General features: G+C 40.8%; 1 protein-coding gene and 1 non-coding gene across 3 annotated transcripts in view; one reads left to right on the top strand and one right to left on the bottom strand.

The window, feature by feature from the left end:
- Positions 1–2,766, top strand: part of LOC116539498 (cytosolic carboxypeptidase 4-like) — a 69,238-nt gene extending 66,472 nt beyond the window's left edge. For both annotated transcript variants that reach the window (XM_032262486.1, XM_032262485.1), the window contains exon 5: positions 2,479–2,766. In XM_032262486.1, the coding sequence (XP_032118377.1) occupies positions 2,479–2,651 (173 nt within the window). In that variant the 3' untranslated portion in view covers positions 2,652–2,766. The remainder of the gene's footprint in view (positions 1–2,478) is intronic.
- A 13,970-nt stretch (positions 2,767–16,736) lies between these two features.
- LOC116539510 lies at positions 16,737–16,815 on the bottom strand. Its single transcript, XR_004264095.1, has one exon. It is a non-coding gene; the product is annotated as a small nucleolar RNA SNORD74 (small nucleolar RNA).
- Positions 16,816–21,574: the final 4,759 nt, after the last annotated feature.

Genomic DNA, 21,574 nt, shown 5'->3' with positions numbered 1-21,574 from the left:
GGGGGGAAATAGGGGAGGGACGGTGGGGGGTGGGAAGCTGGGGAGAGATAGCAAGGGGAGAAATGCCAGATGTAGGTGATGGGGAGGAAGGCAGCAAATCACACTGCCATGTGTGTTCCTATCAACAATTTTGCATGTTCTTCACATGTACCCCCAAACCTAAAATGCAATAAAATAAATAAATGGGAAAGAAAAAAAAAAGAAATTTATTTTCTCACTTTTCATTTTTTTGAGACAAAGTTTCACCGAGTCACCCAGGGTGGAGTGCACTGGTGTGCCCTTGGCTAGGCTACAACCCCCGCCTCCCGGGTTCAAGTGATAAGCGATTCTCCTGCCTCATCCTCACAAGTAGCTGGGATGACAGGCACCTGCCATCATGCCTGGCTAATTGTTTGTATTTTAGTAGAGGCGGGGTTTCACCATGTTGGCCAGGCTGATCCTCAAGTCCTGACCTCAGGTGATCCACCCACCTTGGCCTCCCAAAGTGCTGGGATTACAGGTGTGAGCCACTGCACCCGGCCACAATAACCTGATTTTCATTAGTAAATTCTCTTAATAGACATGGAGGACTCATAAAGAGAAAGTCTTCCTGGGGAATAATGGGATAGATACTTGAATTCTTGTTCACAGGTGGAGCCTCTATTCACCCATCTCTCATATATTGACCTGAAAACTAGAGAGCATTAGGGAAAGGCTGAATAAATCTCTATACACTCATATCTAATAAAGGAAAAGAGGAACTGTGGCCGTGTATAAAGGACAGCTCTCATTAATGAATAGTTAGAAGGTATGCCATCCACATTTGCAACATGCCAGCAGAACAAAATTGGAAGCATTTTCTGGTTTCCTAAAGAATAATTAGGCTGAAAAACTTGCCTTCCTTAAATATAATTGTTATGGAGATTTTGAACAATTTCTTCAGCTGGAGTTGTGAGAAGTCCTGGGATTTTTCCTGTGTGTATGAGGAGAGAGCTATTTGATTCATCCTCTAAGCCTATGTTGATTGTACCAACTCACTGTTCCATAAGATATTTAAAAAAATTATACTGTCAATCTGTATACATCGGCTTTACAGATGAGAGGCAAGTACAGTTCAAGAAGCCTGTGGATTACTATCTCTTCCGTGAATTGGTAGCTACTGTGGAATGTTCCAGCAACGCTTTCTAAATAGCTCCTATCTTCAGAAGGAGTTGGCTGGAACCCTAATGGGCCTGTGAGAGCCAATGAGCCCTTCGGAAGTTCTAATATGGCCAGTGAGGATGTTTACAGAGCTGCCGGAGATCTAACCTTGGACAGGCATCCACAAAGGCGAACTCAGTGAAGATTTCTTATTGTTATCCTCTTCCGGTTCCAAGCCTAAAGTCTTTCATGTTAGAATCAGTGCATTTAAAATTAACTCTTCCTTAACTCGATTAACAGAATTTTGTTGAATTACTTGCCAAAAGTTTTCTCTAATATGTTTTCTCAATTCGGAAGTAAGAGCTGAGTGAGTAGCCACAAGAGTGGAAGATTGATGGTCAGGACTAGGATGCCAAATCTCTGAATTTTGATCCAGGCAATTACTTCATGTACTAGCTTCAGGAGGGACATATATGTAGGGGATGTTCCAGGAACATGCACTCTGCAATAGCAAAGACATCAGCCTCAGTCCCTATCTGATAGACTGTAGTCGGATGAGGAGTCTTCAGATTTCCATTTGGCTTCCTTTCCTGAGGGTTGAAGCAATTCAGTATCAGCCACCCTTGTTTTCCTCTCTTTGCTTCTCTAAGACCTCTTGTTCCACTTATTTTTCTCAGATCAAGGCTAGCCTAAAGCACAAGGCATTCACAGGTCTTCGTCTTAAAAAACACAAGTGCAATGGAGGAAAGACGGACGAGAGTCACACCTTGGAAGATAACCTTCTTTCCTTCTCACTCTGATATTTTGCCCCCCTTGCTTACTGGTTCTATTTTGTGTCCTTTGGACTTATCTTGCTTTTTGTTTGTTTTTTGTTGTTTTTTTTTTTTTTTTGACATGAGCAGAGCTCTATTTAAAGTGATCTAAGTGAAGTCGGGTCCTGGGAATATTGGAGAGAGTCTGGGGCATCCTTGGAGACAAGAGTGACATCCAAAAGTTGTATTTATCTAACCAGATACCTCTTTTGAGTTTCTTTCTATCATTCAGATCTACGACAATGCTTTTATAACCACTCAATTGGGCAAAAAGGCAAAAACTTCCCAGCCTAGTTACCGCTGAGCGGGAAGAACTCATTCTTCGTTTGACATTCTAGTTGAGGCATAGTCCATAGTCAAGTCATTACCTTAGTCATGGGAGACCAAAGTATGAAACTATAGGGAAACGTGCAACCAGGGTAGAAAAGAAAGGGAGCTGTCTTGTTTATCAGGTTCCCTTTAAAGACGTAAAGGAGTCAATTCAAGTTGTATTGAACCTTACCTCATCCACTCGTGGCTATAACTACAGTACTTTTATCTTTCTTAGTCTCCACGGGAGCCATGCTGGGAATTAATGGAGCCATGGAACTGCTTTTCAAGGTTATTACTCCTTACACCCGAAAGCGCACCCGATCAATCAGGTACAGAGTGCTGTGTAATACTTCTGCCCCTTTCGTAACACATGGAGAGATGGAGATTGTCCCACGTGTATTTTCATAGTGCTTCTAGCTCCGTTTAGTGATGACCTCTCCCTTGGAAATGTGGTACAATGTCTTTATCGCTTCCCAGCCTACATCCCTCCACACCCATGGGTCATTTCCTCTAATTTTCATGATAACCCCAGATGAGGAAGTCAAAATGTGGAGAGAGCCTTATCCAAGGTTACCGTGTTAGGAAATAGTAGAGTTGAGATTTGAATCCAGATCTTTCACACTGGAAACCTCATGTTATTTTTGCCTGAAGCCCTCAGGTATCTACTTTTTACTCACAGCAAATCTACCATAAATAAATATAATCCTCAAAAGACATTCCAGAAATGACAGGGTTTCTAAAGAGTCAGCCAGTTAAACTTCTGGCATGAGTTCTGGGCCTTATAATAGTCCATCACGGTCATGTGCTGGTCTTGAGATGTATTTTTATGATTGGAAAATGAAACTCAGCCTATTCTCTCTGCCTCTGCTTGCTGGAGTGGAGTGAATCATCAAGTTATAAAGGGAGATGGTTAGACATGAAGGCTTTAGAGATATTCAGGACCATTAAGATCCATCATTTATGGGAGTGACTCAGCGAGGACCTTGAAAGAATATTAGAAGAAATTCAGCCAATTTCCAAGATAGATGGGGTCATTTGGCAAGTAACATTTCCATGCTCAACCATGATATTTTCTGCATCCCAGCATCAATCTTAAGCTCATGTTCCACCTGATTATTTTTCTCTTGGGTCACCGCAGTTATGCCATTATCATCCATTCTCACCTGCAACTCTCTACACCGTGCACACATTTCCTAGAGTGAAATACACTATATCTTAGTGAAAAAAAATTCTCATCCAATAAGTTGAGAAATGGATTGAATACTGGTTTCTTTACTGTAAGAATTCTCAGAGTCTTTGTAAAGCCAACACATATTGAAAATATCTGTTATTTAGTATACCCTAATCAAAAACTTATTTAGTCAGGAACTGTCTTTTTTCTTTTTTCTTTCTTTTTTTTTTGAGATCAACTTTAGGGGAAGAATGGGGATCAGTGTTTTATGTATTTCATTTTGGAAACATCTTCTCTAGGGTGTGAATTTACTGCAAAGTGGAATTCAATTAAATTCTACTAAGGACCCTCATCTAGTAGGTAAAAACTTCAAAATAAAAAAATCAAGGACCAAAAAAAATTTCTTTATTTTCAATAATATTATACTTTACTCTGTCTTGAATTTACATTTATGTCAGATAACAGGAAACATAAAGCAGTGTCTTATTGGGAATCTAATGCCAATTAGTGATTCTTTGGTTCATTCAGGGTTTTCACTGTTCTGCCCTTCTTCCTCAAGTGCATCTGAGTTCTAAGAAGTCATGGTAGTGCTTGTGTGTTGATGGACAAACACAGATTGTCCTCTGTCATCTCGTGTCCATTTGGACATATATGTGATTTGGATATGTCTCACTTTTATCACTGTGTGCAGGCCTTTGCTGCTGACATCTGCAGCGTCAACATGTTCTTTGGTCACCAATCTGTGAACTTTCCGCCCTATCCACAAGGCTTCTTCTAATGTGATGCTGTCATAATTCAGCTGTTCAGAAGATCAGGAATGTCTGGCTTCTTCCTTAGGTTATGTGAAAATCTGCATGACATCTGCTGGGCTCATCCACATACGCGTCTCACTCAGTTTTCTCTTGTTTGCCATGTGGGCACCATGTTGTTTGGAGGGCTCCCCTAGCAAGCCCTTTTCACACAACCATGGGCATCAAGGCACTAGGTCTCTCCTTTCTGGGAGCTTCTGTTGTCTTCCTCATTCAGGCCAAGCTTGTTGGTACCTGGGAGAAATCAACAAAGCATAGACACCTCCTCCTCAGAGACTCCATTAGCTGTCATTTTTTATTGCTTTCTTTTCCTCCTGCAAAGGGAGTTGAATTCAGGCACAAATCTGATCAAGGTTCCAGAGGCAATTGGGAAAGTAATACCAGGGATTAATAGGAGTGGGGGTGGGGTGCTTCTAATAACAAAAGGAGCCTTCCAGGGACCTCGGCATATTTCTATATGTCTGGTTTGTTTCATAAATTTTGGGCAAGATGGCTCCCTTTCTGCAGTCAAATGCTATATTAAAACCAAACCTCTGTAGGAGAGAGGCTTTTCCAGCATCCATTACAATATAGCTGTCATTGGCATGGTGTTTATTAGGTGCCCTGCACTGTGCTAAGCTCTTAGCATGCATTACCTCCTTTGAGCCTCTCATCTGCTCTGCAAGGCAGGTACCATTATTGTTCCCAATTTTACTGGAAAATAAATTGAAACTGAAAGAAGTTAAGTAACATGCTGGGTTTTAAGTGAAAGAGCTGGGATTTAAACTCTGTCTGATACAGGAGCCTCAGCTCTTAAGCCACCACGGGGGTATCTCACACAGTGTATTTCCAGCATTTTATTTCTAAAGCCGTCATAAGTAAGACAATCATATGCAGTTAAAGTTTGCTTAAATCTAAATGGCTCATACCCATGGAACAATTTGCTTAATGATAGAGGAGTCTTTCTCCTCCATCAAATGGCTGTTTCCTCTCAAAGGCTAAATAGCGATTCCTTTTGCTTTTGAATTCTTTCCCAAAGCTACCTTGTTTTCTATCTTATCCTTACTCATCAACAGCAAGATAAGAACAAAGGTAATGAAATTGGAAGACGTGCTCTGTCAGCCTCCTTCTAGAAGATTCCTTGGCGAGTCATTTAACTTTTCTTAACTAAACTTTGACATTTCTTAAAGCGTGAATGTCAAGTCTTACCTCCTAGGTTTATTGTGGGCAATAAAAAATAATGTGTAAAAACGTTGTGTGCTTTGACATGCTATGACATTGTTAATCATTATTAATGCAGATACTATGGGGTGCCTGGTTGTCTGCTGCGGATCAGGTGGCAGAGGCTGGTGAAGAGTCTGGAGATGAGAACTTCCTGCCAATTTTCATCTTTCACAAACTCTACCCTGAAAATAGTAACTAAGACATACCCAAATGAATTCTACCCAAGCCATGTGGATGACAGAACCTGTGGGCTTGAGGGGGTCTTGCAGGGAGGGGCTGAAGTGACCTGTCAGGGGACATGGAGAGCTCTGCTAAGTATCACCCTCCAAACGCCAGCATGCTATGGGAGAGTTATTCCGAGGTGCCTTTGTAGGAGCAGATGCCCAGTGTTGTGTCACTATGCTCCTCCCTCCTGCGGAGATTAAACCTGCCCTACTTCTCTAGCATGAACCTAAAATTAGATGTGCAGCTGTCCTCCAATGAAGCCCTGTCTCCAGATCGTACTCAGGGCGAGATTTACAGCAGAGGCTCCAACCACATACCTGCTAGATAGAAGAGACACGAAGAGCAATGTCACAACCCTCTGTGGCCTTGTGCCAGTCCTCGCCCCAGGGCAGGCAGCTATTTCAGGCCTCATCCACTTCCCCCATATCCCCCATGCCGCACACGCTGGGGTTGGCTCCTGCCTGCTTCCTTCCTTCGGCTCCTCAAGTCCCACGCTAGTTGGAGCGGTTATGGTCAGACTCAGACTGCTACGGTAGCCCTCTTGTTGGTCTCCCTTCATCTCAAAGCCATCAGGAATGTGCCTCAGCTTCCCTTTCCAGACTGGTTTGTCATTCCTGCTCTTACCTGTCTTTCCAGCCCACTATCCCTAAGTGTGGCATTCCCTCCTCTTCCCCAGATCTCCCCCTTCCTCCGGAATCCCGATGCTGCCTTGTGCAGTGGTAGAAGGTACTACACAGTCTCCAGACTTCATTGGATGCCACCTGCTCCATTCCACCAAGGAAAAGGAATCTACTTTCCTCAGAACTTTGTTTAGACCTTCTTTCAACTTATATTCTATTGAACTCTGTACTATGTTGGACTAGGTGTGTTTTCTCCTCTCTAAATTCTGTACTTCCTAAAGTAGAAATCAAATTATATGTATTTGTTATTTTCCATCCCTCCTAGCCCAGTGCCTAGATGAGAATAGGCTCTTAATTAAATTTAAAAGAACCCGAGCATGGTGGTTCACCTCTGTAATCCCATTGATTTGGGAGGCCGAGGCAGGTGGATCGCTTGAGGCCAGGAGTTTGAGACCAGCCAGGGCAATGTAGCAAAACCCCATCTCTACAAGAAATTAGTTGGGTGTGGTGGTGTACACCTCTAGTCCTAGCTACTCAGGAGGCTGAGGTGGGAGAATTGCGTGGGCCCAGGAGTTTGAGGCTGCAGTCAGCCATGACTACACCACTGCGCACCAGCCTAGGGGACAAATTGAGATCCTGTCTCAAAAATAAATAAATAAGAGCCAGGCACAGTGGCTCATGCCTATAATCCCAGCATTTTGGGAGGCTGAGGTGGGCGGATCACCTCAGGTCAGGAGTTTGAGACAAGCCTGGCCAATTGTGATGAAACCCCATCTCTACTAAAAATACAAAAATTAGCTGGGCATGGTGGTGGGCACCTGTAATCCCCGCTACTCTAGAGGCTGAGGTAGGAGAATCACTTGAACCCAGGAGGCAGAGGTTGCAGTGAGCCAAGCACTGTACTCCAGCCTGTGAGACAGGGTGAGAATCTGTCTCAAAAAAAAAAAAATTAAATAAATATATATTGAAAAGAAATACTTTAATAAAAAAAATTATTGGTGAATTCCCTATGTAGTCATGAATAAAAGCCAGAATGTACTCGATAGGTGCTATGCTAGGCACTTCATATTTGTTACCTTTTTCTCCCTCGATCCCAGGCTGGCTGCACACGTAGGGTTCTCCCACATCTAAATATGTCTGAAACATCGGTGGGCACACCTCCCAGGAGCTCTGTTGCATGAGGCAATGAGGTGCCTTCTGGGAAGAAACTTATTCTGGAGACTGCGAAGCAGCAGCCACCGGCTTGAAAGGGAGCAAAGTTTCTATCACTGGAGGGAAGATAAAAGTTCAGAGTCTTTTCTATTATTTAGAGTTGTCTGGGGGAACTGACAGAGATTGGAGAAGGGAAAGATCTGAATTTGAGGGGCGTGTGGGGACAGCATTCACATTAAAACTTCGCCTTCTATTTGAAATAGGCTTCCAGTGTTTGGTCTGTTAATGGACTCAGCTGGGGCTTAAACATTTCTGGGGGAGCTTTTTATAGAGGTAGGGAGGAGGAAATGACACTGGGCAGAGTGTGCTACCTCTTGCTCATTTGTTCCACTGTGGACAAGCTTGTTTATCTGCACTAAAGCTGTCTTTGAGCTGTCCAAACTCACTAAGTAGGGAAATTTATTGAGGCAAAGACAGATTACTTGTCTGTGACTGACTCATCTTGTGACCTTAGGAAAGCTTGTGATTACTCCATGTCTCAACACTTTCTGCTGGGAGCTGTCCCTTTATGCCCTCAATTCCCAGGATGGGACCGAGGGGTTTGGTAATAATAAGGACCATTGCCACTGGCCACGCACTTGACCTTTTCCAAAGCGCAGCCACGTCCCCTCTGATCCTATTGGATTCTCTCACTGTCATATTGAGCCTAACCTTTGAAACTGGGTTATCACATGTTATCAGTGTATCTCCTAGGATTTTAAACTCTGCTGGCTTGCCTTGCTTCATAAATATCATAGCCAATTGGAAATGGGTTGGATCTTCCTAGCAGAGGCCGGTTCTTGAAACCCATTGTATTTTCTGACTATTGCTCCACACTTCGAGAAAGAGGACCTGGACTTACCCACAGGCTGAGATGGCTCCCTCATCCCTCACCTTCATTTTCTCTGGAGCTGCCTCAAGGACACAGGAAACAGAAGACCACACTGGTCTCACCCTCACAGAGGATAACATCTTTAGTATTCCCACCCTCTTAATGCTCTCTCAGGTTTTCAGCAGGAAGGTCATGCGATGATTTATCTCTTCACCCTCAGGGTCAGTCTCATGCTATTAGATTGTGTAAGTCAAAATACCTGGCCTTGATCACCTTGGCAGCGGGAGGAGATGGATATGTTTGGTCTTCAAGAAAGCTTCATAAGCAAATTCTTCACCTTAGTCTCCTGTTGGCTGTCCTAGTAGCATCTTGTGCTTGGAATTGTGTTAGGTGATATTCTCCCTTCAAAGGACCAATCTTCCAGGGCCTCTTTGGCCTTAGAATTCTGCCCGAGTGCAGGATTACTGGGCATTGCTTTATTGGCAGCCCTTTCTGGTGATTTCATCTTCAATTTATGAGCTAGAAAAAATGTACTGCTTCTCTTCTCCCTGCCCCCAAATCACTCACTGCCTTTGCCCAAAGCCAGGTCTTCTGGGCCTTCTCCAACCATCACACCATTCCACTTTATCTGATCATAGTGGCTGATAGATGAGTGAGACTCAGCCAGAGCTAATGGATTCCATGAGATCATGAGTGATTGGGTGACTCAGCGACTTCTCTCTTAGACAATGGGAATCCAAGCTATAAGAAGCAGAGGTGTTTTTCTGCTTCTCAAAATAGTGACTGATTCCCCTGGGATTTTATTTCCTCCAGCCCCCACTAAGGGCTTTGTGACTCTCCATTCAGCATTAGACTCTGTGGTCTCCAGGGCAGGGCCTAACAATGGGGCTTCACTCTATGTCTTGGCACTTTCTGGTAGTCCTTTGTCTCCAGAGCAAAAACAGGAGGAAAAAAATCCTCCCCGCCCAGCCTCACAAGTGCTGATGTTGCGGGCATGCACCATGAGCTCAACTTACTAACTGAGTGATTATTCCATCTGCAACCTGACTCCAAGTCTGTAGCTGATGGAGAATGAATAGTTTCCTGCATGAACTAAGCCTTGGCAACTAGATTTACAGGGTTAAGGCCCTTTCATCTTCTTAAGCAGGCCACTGAGCATTTCCTGATTAGGGCAAGCCATAGACATCCAAGTCATGGAATCTAAAGTTCGAAGGTCTTAAGGGATCTTCTTATCATCTCTTTCATCTGAAAATGAGGTCACGGAAACCCAGAGAAGCTGAACCAAGCCTTCTACCCTAACTTCAAGACACCATGTATTACTCCAAGTCACTTTTCTGCATATTACAAAACAAACATGCCTTGAATTAGGACTTTCATTTGAAAATATTCTATGTGCCAGTCTCAATGTTAAGTGCTGGGGACTTGTTGCTTGGGCACCTCAAGTGGCCGACAGTCTATGCCAACAAGAATGATGTAGTGTGGGAGGAAGGCCTTACATCCTGACCCGGTCTTGGGCTTGTGAAATGGCCAGCTCCCCATCCTGTGGAAATGTCTTTATAATACATTTCTCAGAAATGCCCACAGAGCTGAGCAGACAGGACCTCTGCTTTGGGCTCTGGGCCTCAGGTGACCCTACATTTTGGAGAGACTTTCTTGAAATGTCTAAAGTATTCTTTTGGTGCTTGAGAAGCGCTTGGTCTGGCAGTGCCATCCAGGAGAGTCTTTGTCCCTGTTTCTCCCTTTTAGGGTGTTCTCTAATCCCATGTCACCTGGGTGGTGAACCAGATTCCTTCAGGACGAGGAGCTCAGGAACTCATCATGCATAGGGGTTGTCCTGATTCAGGTGTGTTGGACCAGTGAGCAGACCTTTCCCACTGCTGGTTCTGTATTTATTCCTGAGGATGACATGCTAGGCAGTCAGAAGGGTGCTTGATATATGGCTATAGGATGGATCAAGTCATTTACACAGACTGGCCTCCAAAAACAAAACAAAACAAAACAAATCTCTCTTGGTTCTTAATATCCTCGGGAGGACTTACATGCACCACTTTTCCCTGATGAGGGTTCTCTACAGAAATTGCATTTCCACCTTTATCTGCTGAAGCTTGTACGGCTCACACCTCTCCATAGATTTCCCTCAGTTTTCCCTGTGGAGACTAGAGGCAGGCTCTTAGGAACTTTCACTTGCCATAGAAATTAATCTTCCAGCCCAGCCTGACTCATTGAAGAGCTTATGCAAAGAAATTTGTATTTTCCTGTAAATAACACCTTCCTCACAATACTGTAATCACCTACAAATATGTAGGAAAGGGAGTTTGAGGAATTGCGGGGAGGTACAGAAAGACTCTTATCAGGAGGGACTCTTGTGGTCTTCACCTTTTACTTTGAGGGAACTGATAATTCTAATAGAATTCTAAATTCTTCGGGGGCAGATTCCACACTCAAGTACCACAAATTATAAAGCAGATGGGGGAAGAAAACACACCCTGGTTTTCCTGTGGGGCTGTGAGTGGGTGCAGTGTCTGGAGATGTGCTTGTTTTGTAGAGATAAGCCAACTCAGTTGGCTGGGAAGGAAAGGGTCAAAAGGAGGCCATTGCACAGATGTAGAACCCTGGAAAGCTAGCTGCTTTTAAGAATTCAGGCAGAGACTGCAGGATGAGGACAGATTGAAAGCTTTCTGTCTAAGTTCAATTATAGTGCTATTTTAATATTAGGTCTCTGTGATCGTTAGTCATCTTCAACAAAGCTAATGAGAAAAATGACTAGAGAACAATAAATGGTTATTTAAAAGGAGTGAATTAGTATAAATCATGTCTGAGTTTCTTTCAGTTGGTGCATCGTAGATGTTCAATAAATACCAGTTGAGTGAATGAACACTGTTGTTTTGGTTTGCCTGCGTTGCACTCTGTTAACTATACATCGATTTATTCCATAGTATTGTAGGGCTTCTTTTTATTGTCAGGATGTGTGGGCATTGAGTTGAAAAGATGTAGTCCTTGCCCTCAAGGAGCTTATAGATACATGTACACATTAGCATGTAAACAAATAAGATAAATGTGATCATGGTGGGATATTCAAGAAGGAGGGTTTCGGTCCGCTCAGGAATTAGGAAGGAAGAACTCACTGAGAAGGCAGCTTTTGATTTGAAATAGGGAAGGAGTTTCTGGATGTTTATTTTATAAGAGGGGGACCTTCTAGGCAGAGGCAGAAACAAGAGCAAAGACAAAAAACACAAAAAATGATGGGTTTATATATCGTAGAGGTATACTGCAAAAGAGTGAAGACAGGAAGCTCATACGCATTGATGTGAACATTCTAATACCTTGGTAGATGATAAAAGAATGGGAATATGTAATTCACAAAGAGGAAATAAAAAACAGAGAAACTCGTAAAAATATTCAGCTATCCAATCATCAGAGAAACACAAGTTAGATCAAGACAACAATCTCACAAATCAAAGTAATAAAAATTTTGAAAAATCGTAAAATTTATTGTTGGTGAGGATTTCATTAAATGGACACTCATATGCTGGTGGGAATGTGGACTGATAGAACCTTCAAGAAACAATGAATGATATAGATCAAGACTTAAAAAATTCCTGTTCCTTAACCCAATTTTTCTTTTCTTAAATTCCGTCCTAAAAAATCACTTTGAAATGTGGCCTAAGATTTATGTGCAAAAACATCAATCACAATGTTATTTATAATTGGAAATATTATCACCTGATAAAGCTCAATAATAGGGAGTGCTTGGTAAAAGTGATATATTTCCACATCATATTATGAAGCAACACACAAAAATAGGTTAGGAATGATGTCTGTTGCGGGAAACAACTTATCATAAAATATTGACTGAAAAAGTAAGTCTCAAAGTTCAGCGTGACCTCAACTGTGTAAAAAGTATACACACAACGTAGGCTTCAGGCTAAGATGGAAGAACTGGGGTCAGATTCATCTTCCCATCCAAAAAAAAGAATGAGAGATAAAATACATAAACCAGTGTTGATGGACATGAGGCAGTGAAGGACAGTGATTCCTGAGAGAGAAGCCCTTAAATTGCCCCAGCTCATTGTCTTAGAGAGTTTCCAGATAGCCATGCAGGGACAATGAACCCACTTGCAGTCCAGCAGACTCTCTGAGTTAAAGAAACAGTTGGAAGACAGAGCTGAAGGTCTGGAGAAACCAAGATGCAGAGCATTTATAGGACAGAGAACCAGAAAGAGAGCTGCACAGAAGGAGAACTCTGGAGATCTTCAGGGATTACCCTCAGGTATTTAGCTAGATAAGCAAGTGCGTTTATTGGGAAATTAGCCAAAGCCAGGGAAAGACCAGCTGAAGGAAATGGAGGGAAGAATATCTGAAATACACACAGGACTGGAGGTAGTACTTGGTTCTGAAAGACAGACTGGAAAACCTCATGACTCATGGGACATTGGATAAAGTACACAGAAGGATTTTGCCTCAGTAGTGAGGAAAAAAGTCATCCTTTGATATTCGTAGAGGATAGGGTACAAGAACTCTTGTGGATACCAAAATCTGTGGAGACCCAAGTGCTTCATAAAAAATATTGCCATAGTTGCATATAACCTATGCACATTATCCTGTATACTGTAAATTACTTATAATACCTACAAATATAAATGCTATGTAAATAGTTGTTAGACTGTATTGTTTAGGGACTAATGACAAGGAGAAACGTCGGTTCATATTCAGCACAGATGCAATTTTTAAAAATATATTTGATCAACAGTGGTTGAATTCATGCATGTAGAACCCATGAATACAAAGAGCTGACTGTTCTTAGCTCTAGCCTGAGCATTAGCTGTAGACCAGGGCTTTGGTCCTGCCAGGCAAATATTAAAAGCAAGACCTGGAATGATAAAACAACTTCCAGTAAATTAGCTGCATTCCAAGTCAAAGCCTCAGAATATTTATTGGAACACAAAAATATTCAGCAAGCAGTCAATGAGGTAAAAGTCACAATGTGTAGAATCCAAGAAGAAATTATTAGTCATGCAAAGAAACAAGAAAGTACTACCGACGATGAATTAATTCATTCAATCAAAATCGGAACTGAATTAGATGTTAGAATTATCAGGCAAGAACATCAAAGAGCTATTCTAGCTATATGTCACGTGTTCAAAAATTAAGTAATGACACAGAAGATAAAAGAAAGACCCAAATCGAACCTCTAGAGATGAAATCTACAATATGTAAAAGATAAACATATTGGATTGAATTAAGGAAAATTAGATGTGGCAGAAGAAAAGATAAGGTTGAAAATACAGAAACGGAACATTTCCAACATGAAACACACAGAAGAGATTTAAGAAGAAGAGAGTCGTGGTGAACTATGAGACAACTTCAAGCAGCCCAGTACATATAATTTGAGCCACTGAAGAGGAGAGAGAGGTAGGAACAGAAAAAATATTTGAGGAAATAAAAGCTTAAATCTCTGAAATGTGGTAAAAATGATAGCGATACAGGAAACCATGTGCATAAGAAAAATGAAAAAAATGACTCCAAGGAAAATAATTAAACTTCTCAAAACCAACTGGGTGCGGGGGCTTACACCTATAATCCCAGAATTTTGGGAGGATGAGGTGGGTGGATTGCTTCAGCTCAGGAGTTTGAGACCACCCTGGGCAACATGGTGAAACCCCTGTCTCTACTAAGATACAAAAATTAGCCGGGTGTGGTGGCGCATACCTGTAATCCCAGCTACTCTGGAGGCTGAGGCAGGAGAATTGCTTGAACCATGGAGGTGGAGGTTGTAGTGAACTGAGATCACACCACTGTACTCCAGCCTGGGCGACTGAGTGAGACTCTGTCTCCACAAAAACAAAACAAAACCGAGCAAACAATCAAAAAATTTCAAAGCACCCGGGAAAGGAAAAAAGATGCATGATATACACAGAAACAAAAATAAAAATCTAACAGATTTCTTGTTGGAAACAATGGTAAGTGAAAAAGCAATGGTGCAGCATCTTTAAAGTATGGAATTCTATATGCAATGAAAATAGCTTTTAAAAATGCTGATGAAATAAAGACTTTTCAAACATACAGAAACTAAAAGACCTCATCAACAGCTGACTCTCACGCCAATAAATATTAAAGAAAACTTCGGGCAGAAGGAAAATGATACCAGGTGGAAATATGAATCTACTCAAAAGACTAAGGAGTGCTAGAAATGCTGGTGGTGGTGGTTGTTTTTGAGACAGAGTCTGGCTCTGTCACCAGGCTGGAGTGCAGTGGCACAATCTCGGCTCACTGCAATCTCCATCTCCCGGGTTCAAGCGATTCTCTTGCTCCAGCCTCCCAAGTAGCTGAGACTACAGGTGCATGCCGCTACGCCCAGCTAACTTTTTGTATATTTTTAGTAGAGACGGGGTTTCACCACGGATGGTCTCGATCTCCTGACCTTGTGATCTGCTTACCTTGGCCTCCCAAAGTGCTGGGATTACAGGCGTGAGCTACGGCACCCGACCAGAAATAATAACATGAGTAAATATATTTGATTTTAGATTATTATTTGTCTCTTTAAAAGATAGGTAAGTGTTTAAATAAAGGTAATCACAATGTACTCAGGAGTTTACATTCCTTGTAAAGTTAAAATATAAGATAACAAGAGCACAAAGATCAGGAAGAGAGAAATGAAAGTATTCTATTGTAATTGCCTTATGTATTAAATGTCATATTAACAATTAAAGGTAGACTTTGATAATTTGAAAATGTGTACTAAAGCAACCACTAAAATAGTTAAGAGTTATAGCTAATAAGTCAACAAGAAGGTAAATTATTTTAAAAACATTCAATTCATCCAAAAGAAGGCAGGAAAAGAGGAAAAGGTGGTTAAAGAACAGATGTCATAAATAGACAAAAAATTAACAAGAGTGTAGACTTAAACCTAACCATACCAATAAGATGTCAATGTTACGCCCTCTATGTAAGGGCAAATATGTAATTATATTGATAAACCAGCGACTCAATTGTGCTGCATATAAGAACTGCAATTCACAATTGAAAAAATATAGAACTAGCCCAAATGCCCATTGGTCAATGAGTGGATAAACAAATTGTGGTATAAATACGTCATGGAATGTTACTCAGCCATAAAAAGGAACAAAATCGTTGCATTCTCAGCAACCTGGATGAAATTGGAGACCATTATTCTAAGTGAAGTAACTCAAGAATGGAACACCAAACACTGTATGTTCTTACTCATAATGGGAGCTAAGCTATGAGGATGCAAATGCATAAGAATGAGAAAATGGACTTTGGAGACTCGGGGAAAGGGTGGGAGGAGGGTGAGAGATAAAAGACTACACCCTGGGGACAGTGTACACTACTTGGGTGATGGGTGCACCAAAATCTCAGAAATCACCACTGAAGAATTTATTCATGTAATCAAATACCACCTGTTCCCCAAAAGCCTATTAAAATAAAAAAATTAAATTGTGCTGCCTTAAGAAACACTTAAAATTTCTTATTAATAAATAATAATTATACATGTTGATAGAGTACATGTGATATTTTGATACATGCATACAATGTGTAATGATAAAATCAGAGTATTTAAGATATCCATCACCTTGAACATTTATCATTTCTTTGTGTTGGGAACATTTCACATCTAGTTATTTTGAAATATATATCGTTGTTAACTACGGTCACTTCACTGTGCTTTCGAATACTGGAACTTATTCCTTCTGTCTATGTTTGTACCCACATTTAGTGATTTCTCTTCTCCCTTCCCCGCTCCCAGCCTCTGGTAAGTATCATTCTACTCTCACCTCATGAGATAAACATTTTAGCTCAGACACGTGACTGAGAAAAATGTAGCGGTAGTTGTCTTTCTGTGCCTGACTTATTTCACTTAACATCATGACCTTCAGATCCTCCCCTCTTGCTGCAAATGACAGGATTTCATTCTTGTTTAACGGTGGACTAGTATTCCATTGTAGACATGGACCACATTTTAAAAATCCATTTATCTATTGATAAATTCTTAGGTTAATTCCATAATTGACTACTGTGAATAGTGCTGCAATAAACATGGGAAGCAGGTATCTCTGTAATATACTGATTTTCTTTCTTTTGGTTAAATATTCAATAATGTGATTGCTGGATTGCATGATAGTTCTATTTTTTTTTTAAGCACCCTCCATGTTGTTTTCTATAATGGCTGTATAAATTTACATTCTGACTAACAGGGTATACGAGTTCCCTTTTCTCCACATCCTTGCAAGCATCTGTTATTTTTTGTCTTTTTGATAATAGCCATTCTAACTGTAGTAAGATAATATCTCATTATGGTTTTGATTTGTGTTTTCTTGATGATTCATGATAGTGAGCCTTTTTTCATATATCTGTTGGCCACTTGTATGTCTTCTTTTGATAAATGTCTATTTGGATCCTTTGCCCACTTTATTATTATTATGTAATAATAATATAAGCTGTCGGCATTCATCAATACTCTCAGATGTCTCCACCAACATAGGCTTTATCAGAAGCTTTTGTCTACTTTTTAATGGGATTATTTGTTTTATTGCTATTGAGTTGGGTTCCTTGTGTATTCCGGTTATTAGTCCCCTGCCAGAGAGTTTGCAAATATATATTTTTTCCATTTAGCAGGTTGTCTTTTCATTCTGCTGATTGTTTCCTTTTCTGTACAGAAGCTTTTTAGTTTAATATAGTCCCATTTGTCTGTGTTTTTGTTGCTTGTGCTTTTGAGATCTTAGCCATAAAATAGTTGTCTAGTCCAAAGTTCCAAAGAATTTCTCCAGTGTTTTCTTCAGGTAGTTTTACAGTTTTGGGTTTTTTATTTAAGTCTTTAATCCATGTTGAGTTGGTTTTTGTGTGGTGAGAGATAGGGGTCTAGTTTCATTCTTCTGCATATGGATATCCAGTTTTCCCATCACCATTTATTGAAGAGGGTGTCCTTTCCTCAAAGAATGTTCTTAATTCTTTTTTCAAAAATTAATTGGCTGTAAATTGGTGAATATCTTTCTGGGTTTTCTGTTCTGCTCCATTGGTCTATATGTCTGTTTCCATGATGGTATCATGCTGATTTGGTTACTATAGCTTTGTAGTATATTTTGAAGTCAGGTAGTGTAATGCCTCTAGCTTTGTTCTTTTTGCTTGGGATTTCTTTGGTTATTTGGGGTCTTTTGTAGTTTCGTATGAATTTCGGAAGTTTTTTCCTATTTCTGTGAAGAATGTTATTGGCATTTTGATGGGGATTGCATTGAATCTGTAGATTGCTTTGGAGTAGTATAGTCTCAAGATTACTTTTAACAATATCAGTTCTTCCAATCCATGGATGTCTTTCCATTTGTTTGTGTCCTTTTCAATTTCTTCATCAGTGTTTTGTAGTTTTCCTTCTAGAGGTCTTTCATCTCTTGGTTAAATTTATTTCTAGCCATTTTCTTTTTTCTTTTTTTTTTTTTTTTTTGGGATGGAGTTTCGCTCTTGTTACCCAGGCTGGAGTGCAATGGCGCGATCTTGGCTCACCGCAACCTCCGCCTCCTGGGTTCAGGCAATTCTCCTGCCTCAGCCTCCTGAGTAGCTGGGATTACAGGCACGCACCACCATGCCCAGCTAATTTTTTGTATTTTTTTTTAGTAGAGGCGGGGTTTCACCGTGTTGACCAGGATGGTCTCGATCTCTTGACCTCGTGATCCACCCGCCTCGGCCTCCCAAAGTGCTGGGATTACAGGCTTGAGCCACTGCGCCTGGCTTTAGCCATTTTCTTATCTTTTGTAGCTATTGTAAATGGGATTGCTTTCTTGATTTATTTTTCAGCTAGTATCTTATTAGTGTATAGAAATACTACTGATATTTGTTTGTTGATTTTGTATCTTGTGACCTTACTGAATTCATTGATCAGTTCTAAGGGTTCTTTTGGTGGATTCTTGGTTTTTTTTATATATAAGATCATGTCATACAAAAAAAGAGACAATTTTGACCTTCTGTTTTCCAATCTAAATGCCTTTTATTTCTTTCTCTTGCTAGAGATTGTTCTGGCTGGAACTTTCAGTACTATGTTGAATATGAATAGTGAGAGTGGGCGTTGTTATTGTGTTCCAGTTCTCAGAGGAAATTGTCTAGCCTTTTCTCCATTTATTATGGTATTAGCTGGCTTTGTCACATGTGGCTTTTATTATGTTTTATTATGTTTCTACTATGCCTAATTAGTTAAGAGTTTTTCTCATGAAGGAGTGTTCAATTTTATCAGATGCCTATATGGTTTTTATCTTCCATTCTATTTATGTGATGTGTCACAGTTATTGATTTGTGTATGTTGAACCATTCTGGCACTCCTGGGATAAATCCCCCTTGATCATATGTATTAATTTTTTGATGTGTTGTTGGTTTGCTAGTATTTTGTTTGCTGTATTTTGTTGAGAACTTTTGCATCTACGTTCAGTAGGGATATTGATCTATAAGTTTCTTTTTTTGTTGTGTTCTTGTTTGGTTTCAGTATCAGGGTAATGATGGTTTCATAGAATGAGTTAGGAAGAATTCCTTTCTCTTTAATTTTTTGGAATAATTTGGGAAAAATTGGTGTTAGTTCTTCCTTATAAGTTTGGTAGAATTCATCAGTAAAGTCATCTGGTCCTGAATTTTTGTTGTTGGGGGACTTTTTATTACTCATTCAATCTCATACTCATTATTGGTCTGTTCAAATTTCCTATTTCTTACTTGTTCAATCGTGGTAGATTGTAAATATCCAGGGATTCGTCATTTTCCTCTAGGTTTTCTAATTTGCTAGCATATCGTTGTTGATAAGAGTATCTAATAATTTGTTGTATTTCCGTGGTATCAGGAGTAATATCTCCTCTATCATTTCTGATTTTATTTATTCGTGTCTTTCTCTTTTTTTGTTAGTCAGTTAGCAGTTTATTGACTTTATTTATCTCCAGAAAACTGTTCAATTCATTGATCCTTTGTAATTTTTTTAGTCTTTATTTCATTTACTTCTGCTCCGATCTTTATTATTCCTTTCTTTCTACTAATTTGGGGTTTGGTTTGTTCTTGCTTTTCTAGTTCCTTGAGGTGCATCACTAGGTTGTTTCTTTGAAATCTTTCTGCTTTTTTGACATAGGCATTTTTTGCTATTAACTTCCCTCTTAGCATTGCTTGTACTGTATTCCACAGATTTTAGTATGTTGTATTTTTACTTTCGTTTATTTCAAGAATTTTTAAATCTCCTTCTCAATTTCTTCCTTGATCCAATGGCCATTCAGGAGCATGTTATTTAATTCCATGTATTTCTAAATTCCCTTTTATTATTGATTTCTAGTTTTTTATTCCATTGTGATCTGAAAAGATACTTGATAAGATTCTGATGCTTAAAATTTGCTGAGACTCATTTTTGTGGCCTAACATATGGTCTATCCTGGAGTGTTCCAGGTGCAGATGAGAAGAATGTGTATTCTGTGGTCGTTTGGTGAAATGTTCTGTAAATGTCTGTGTTCTAAAGTGCAGTTTAAATCCAATGTTTCTTTGCTGATCTTCTGTCTAGGTGATCTGTCCAATGCTGAGAGTGGGATGTTGAAGTCCCCATCTATTATTGTATTGGAGTCTGTCTCTCCAGTAGGGTCAGTGGTGGTTAGAGCAGATTCATCTCCAAGTTCCCTGACTGTGCTAGTAGGGAGTGATGCCAGGTGGGGCACACCTGTCCTGAGGCCTGCTGATGGTGCACATAAGCACCCAAAGTGGCAAGCAACACTAGCTGATCTGCAGGTCCCTAGATGGTGTGGTCATGGTGGTGGTAGTGGTGAGGACAGGCTTGTCCCCAGGCCCCAGGAAGGCTCCCAGACAGACCAATCTCCAAGCCTGGTGAAAGCACATGCATGTGCAAAGTGTCTGTGTCTGGGGGTGCAGGGTTGCTGTCAGTGGTAGCAGCTCCAGGCAGGTGGCTCTCAGGCTCTGGGGAGTGCATGCTTCAGCTCCCTTTGTCCTGGAGGCAGCTTCCCAGGTGCGTTGCACTGCCATTCCCTGGGCTGTAGGACATTGCATGGGCTAGAGTGCTGGGCACCTGGTTGCAATGCTGGGCCCAGCCATCCTACTTGGTGGACATGAGATGATATCAGTGGAGTTCTATGAATGTGGAAATGCAAGGTCTGTTGGGCCTCAGGGCAGGATATAGTCTGGTGGGTCCTGGGCTCTTAAAATGGCTGTGTGCTACAGCTGCTTGTGTTTGAGGAGTGTGTGGGGTCCAGCATGAAATACATCTCTGAAGCAATTTCATGATATGAACTCTAGGCAGCTTCATATACTAGTCTCAGGGCCCATGAGGGCTGAGGAGCTCTCCTGTAGCTAGGATTGCAAAAGTCTGTGGGAATGTGGAGAGGTGGGGATCCTTTGCTCACCTTTTCCCTGCACTGGGGAGTTTCTTCTGACACAGAGCTGGTTCCAATCCTGGCCAGGCCAGATGCTTAGCTTCCCTCTCCTTCCCTGCCTCAGAGATTCCCTGGGTGCCTCCAGGTAGCCATCTTGAAGTCCCTCCACTCAGGACTGTGTATAAACACATTTTAAATATAAAGACTCAAGAGAGTTAAAAGTAAAAGGATGAAAAAGACATACCAAGCTAATGCTAATCAAAAGAAAGCTAGGGAGCTTTTGTAATGTCAAATATGGTAGATTTCAGAGCATAGAATATTGCCAGGTATAAAAAAGTAATTTTATAATAATAAAGGGTCAGTTTATTAGGAGCAAATAAAAGCCCTAAATGTTTATGCACCTAATAACAGAGTTGCAAAATAATCAATGTAAAAACTGATAGAACTGCAAGAAAAAGTAGATATATCCATGACTTTAGTTGGAGATTTTAATAACCCTCTCTGAATAATTGACAATCATTAGAGAGAAAATCAGTAAGGATATAGATGATTTAAATAACACTATCAATCAATGTGGCTTAATTGATTTTCATAGGATCCTTTACCAACCTACAGCAGAATATACATTCTTTTCACCTGCAATGGAATTTTTACCAAGATAGACAGTATTATGAACCATAAAGCCAGTCGCAATGAATTTATAAAAACTCAAATGGGCCGGGCGCGGTGGCTCAAGCCTGTAATCCCAGCACTTTGGGAGGCCGAGGCGGGTGGATCACGAGGTCAAGAGATCGAGACCATCCTGGTCAACATGGTGAAACCCTGTCTCTACTAAAAATACAAAACATTAGCTGGGCATGGTGGCACGTGCCTGTAATCCCAGCTACTCAGGAGGCTGAGGCAGGAGAATTGCCTGAACCCAGGAGGCGGAGG

This window comes from Sapajus apella, unplaced genomic scaffold (assembly GCF_009761245.1).
Source record: "Sapajus apella isolate SASKATOON/1434 unplaced genomic scaffold, GSC_monkey_1.0 scaffold129, whole genome shotgun sequence".
Taxonomy (NCBI): domain Eukaryota; kingdom Metazoa; phylum Chordata; class Mammalia; order Primates; family Cebidae; genus Sapajus; species Sapajus apella.
The sequence above is the reverse complement of the archived record's forward strand: the minus strand, read 5'-3'. Positions and strand labels throughout refer to the sequence as shown.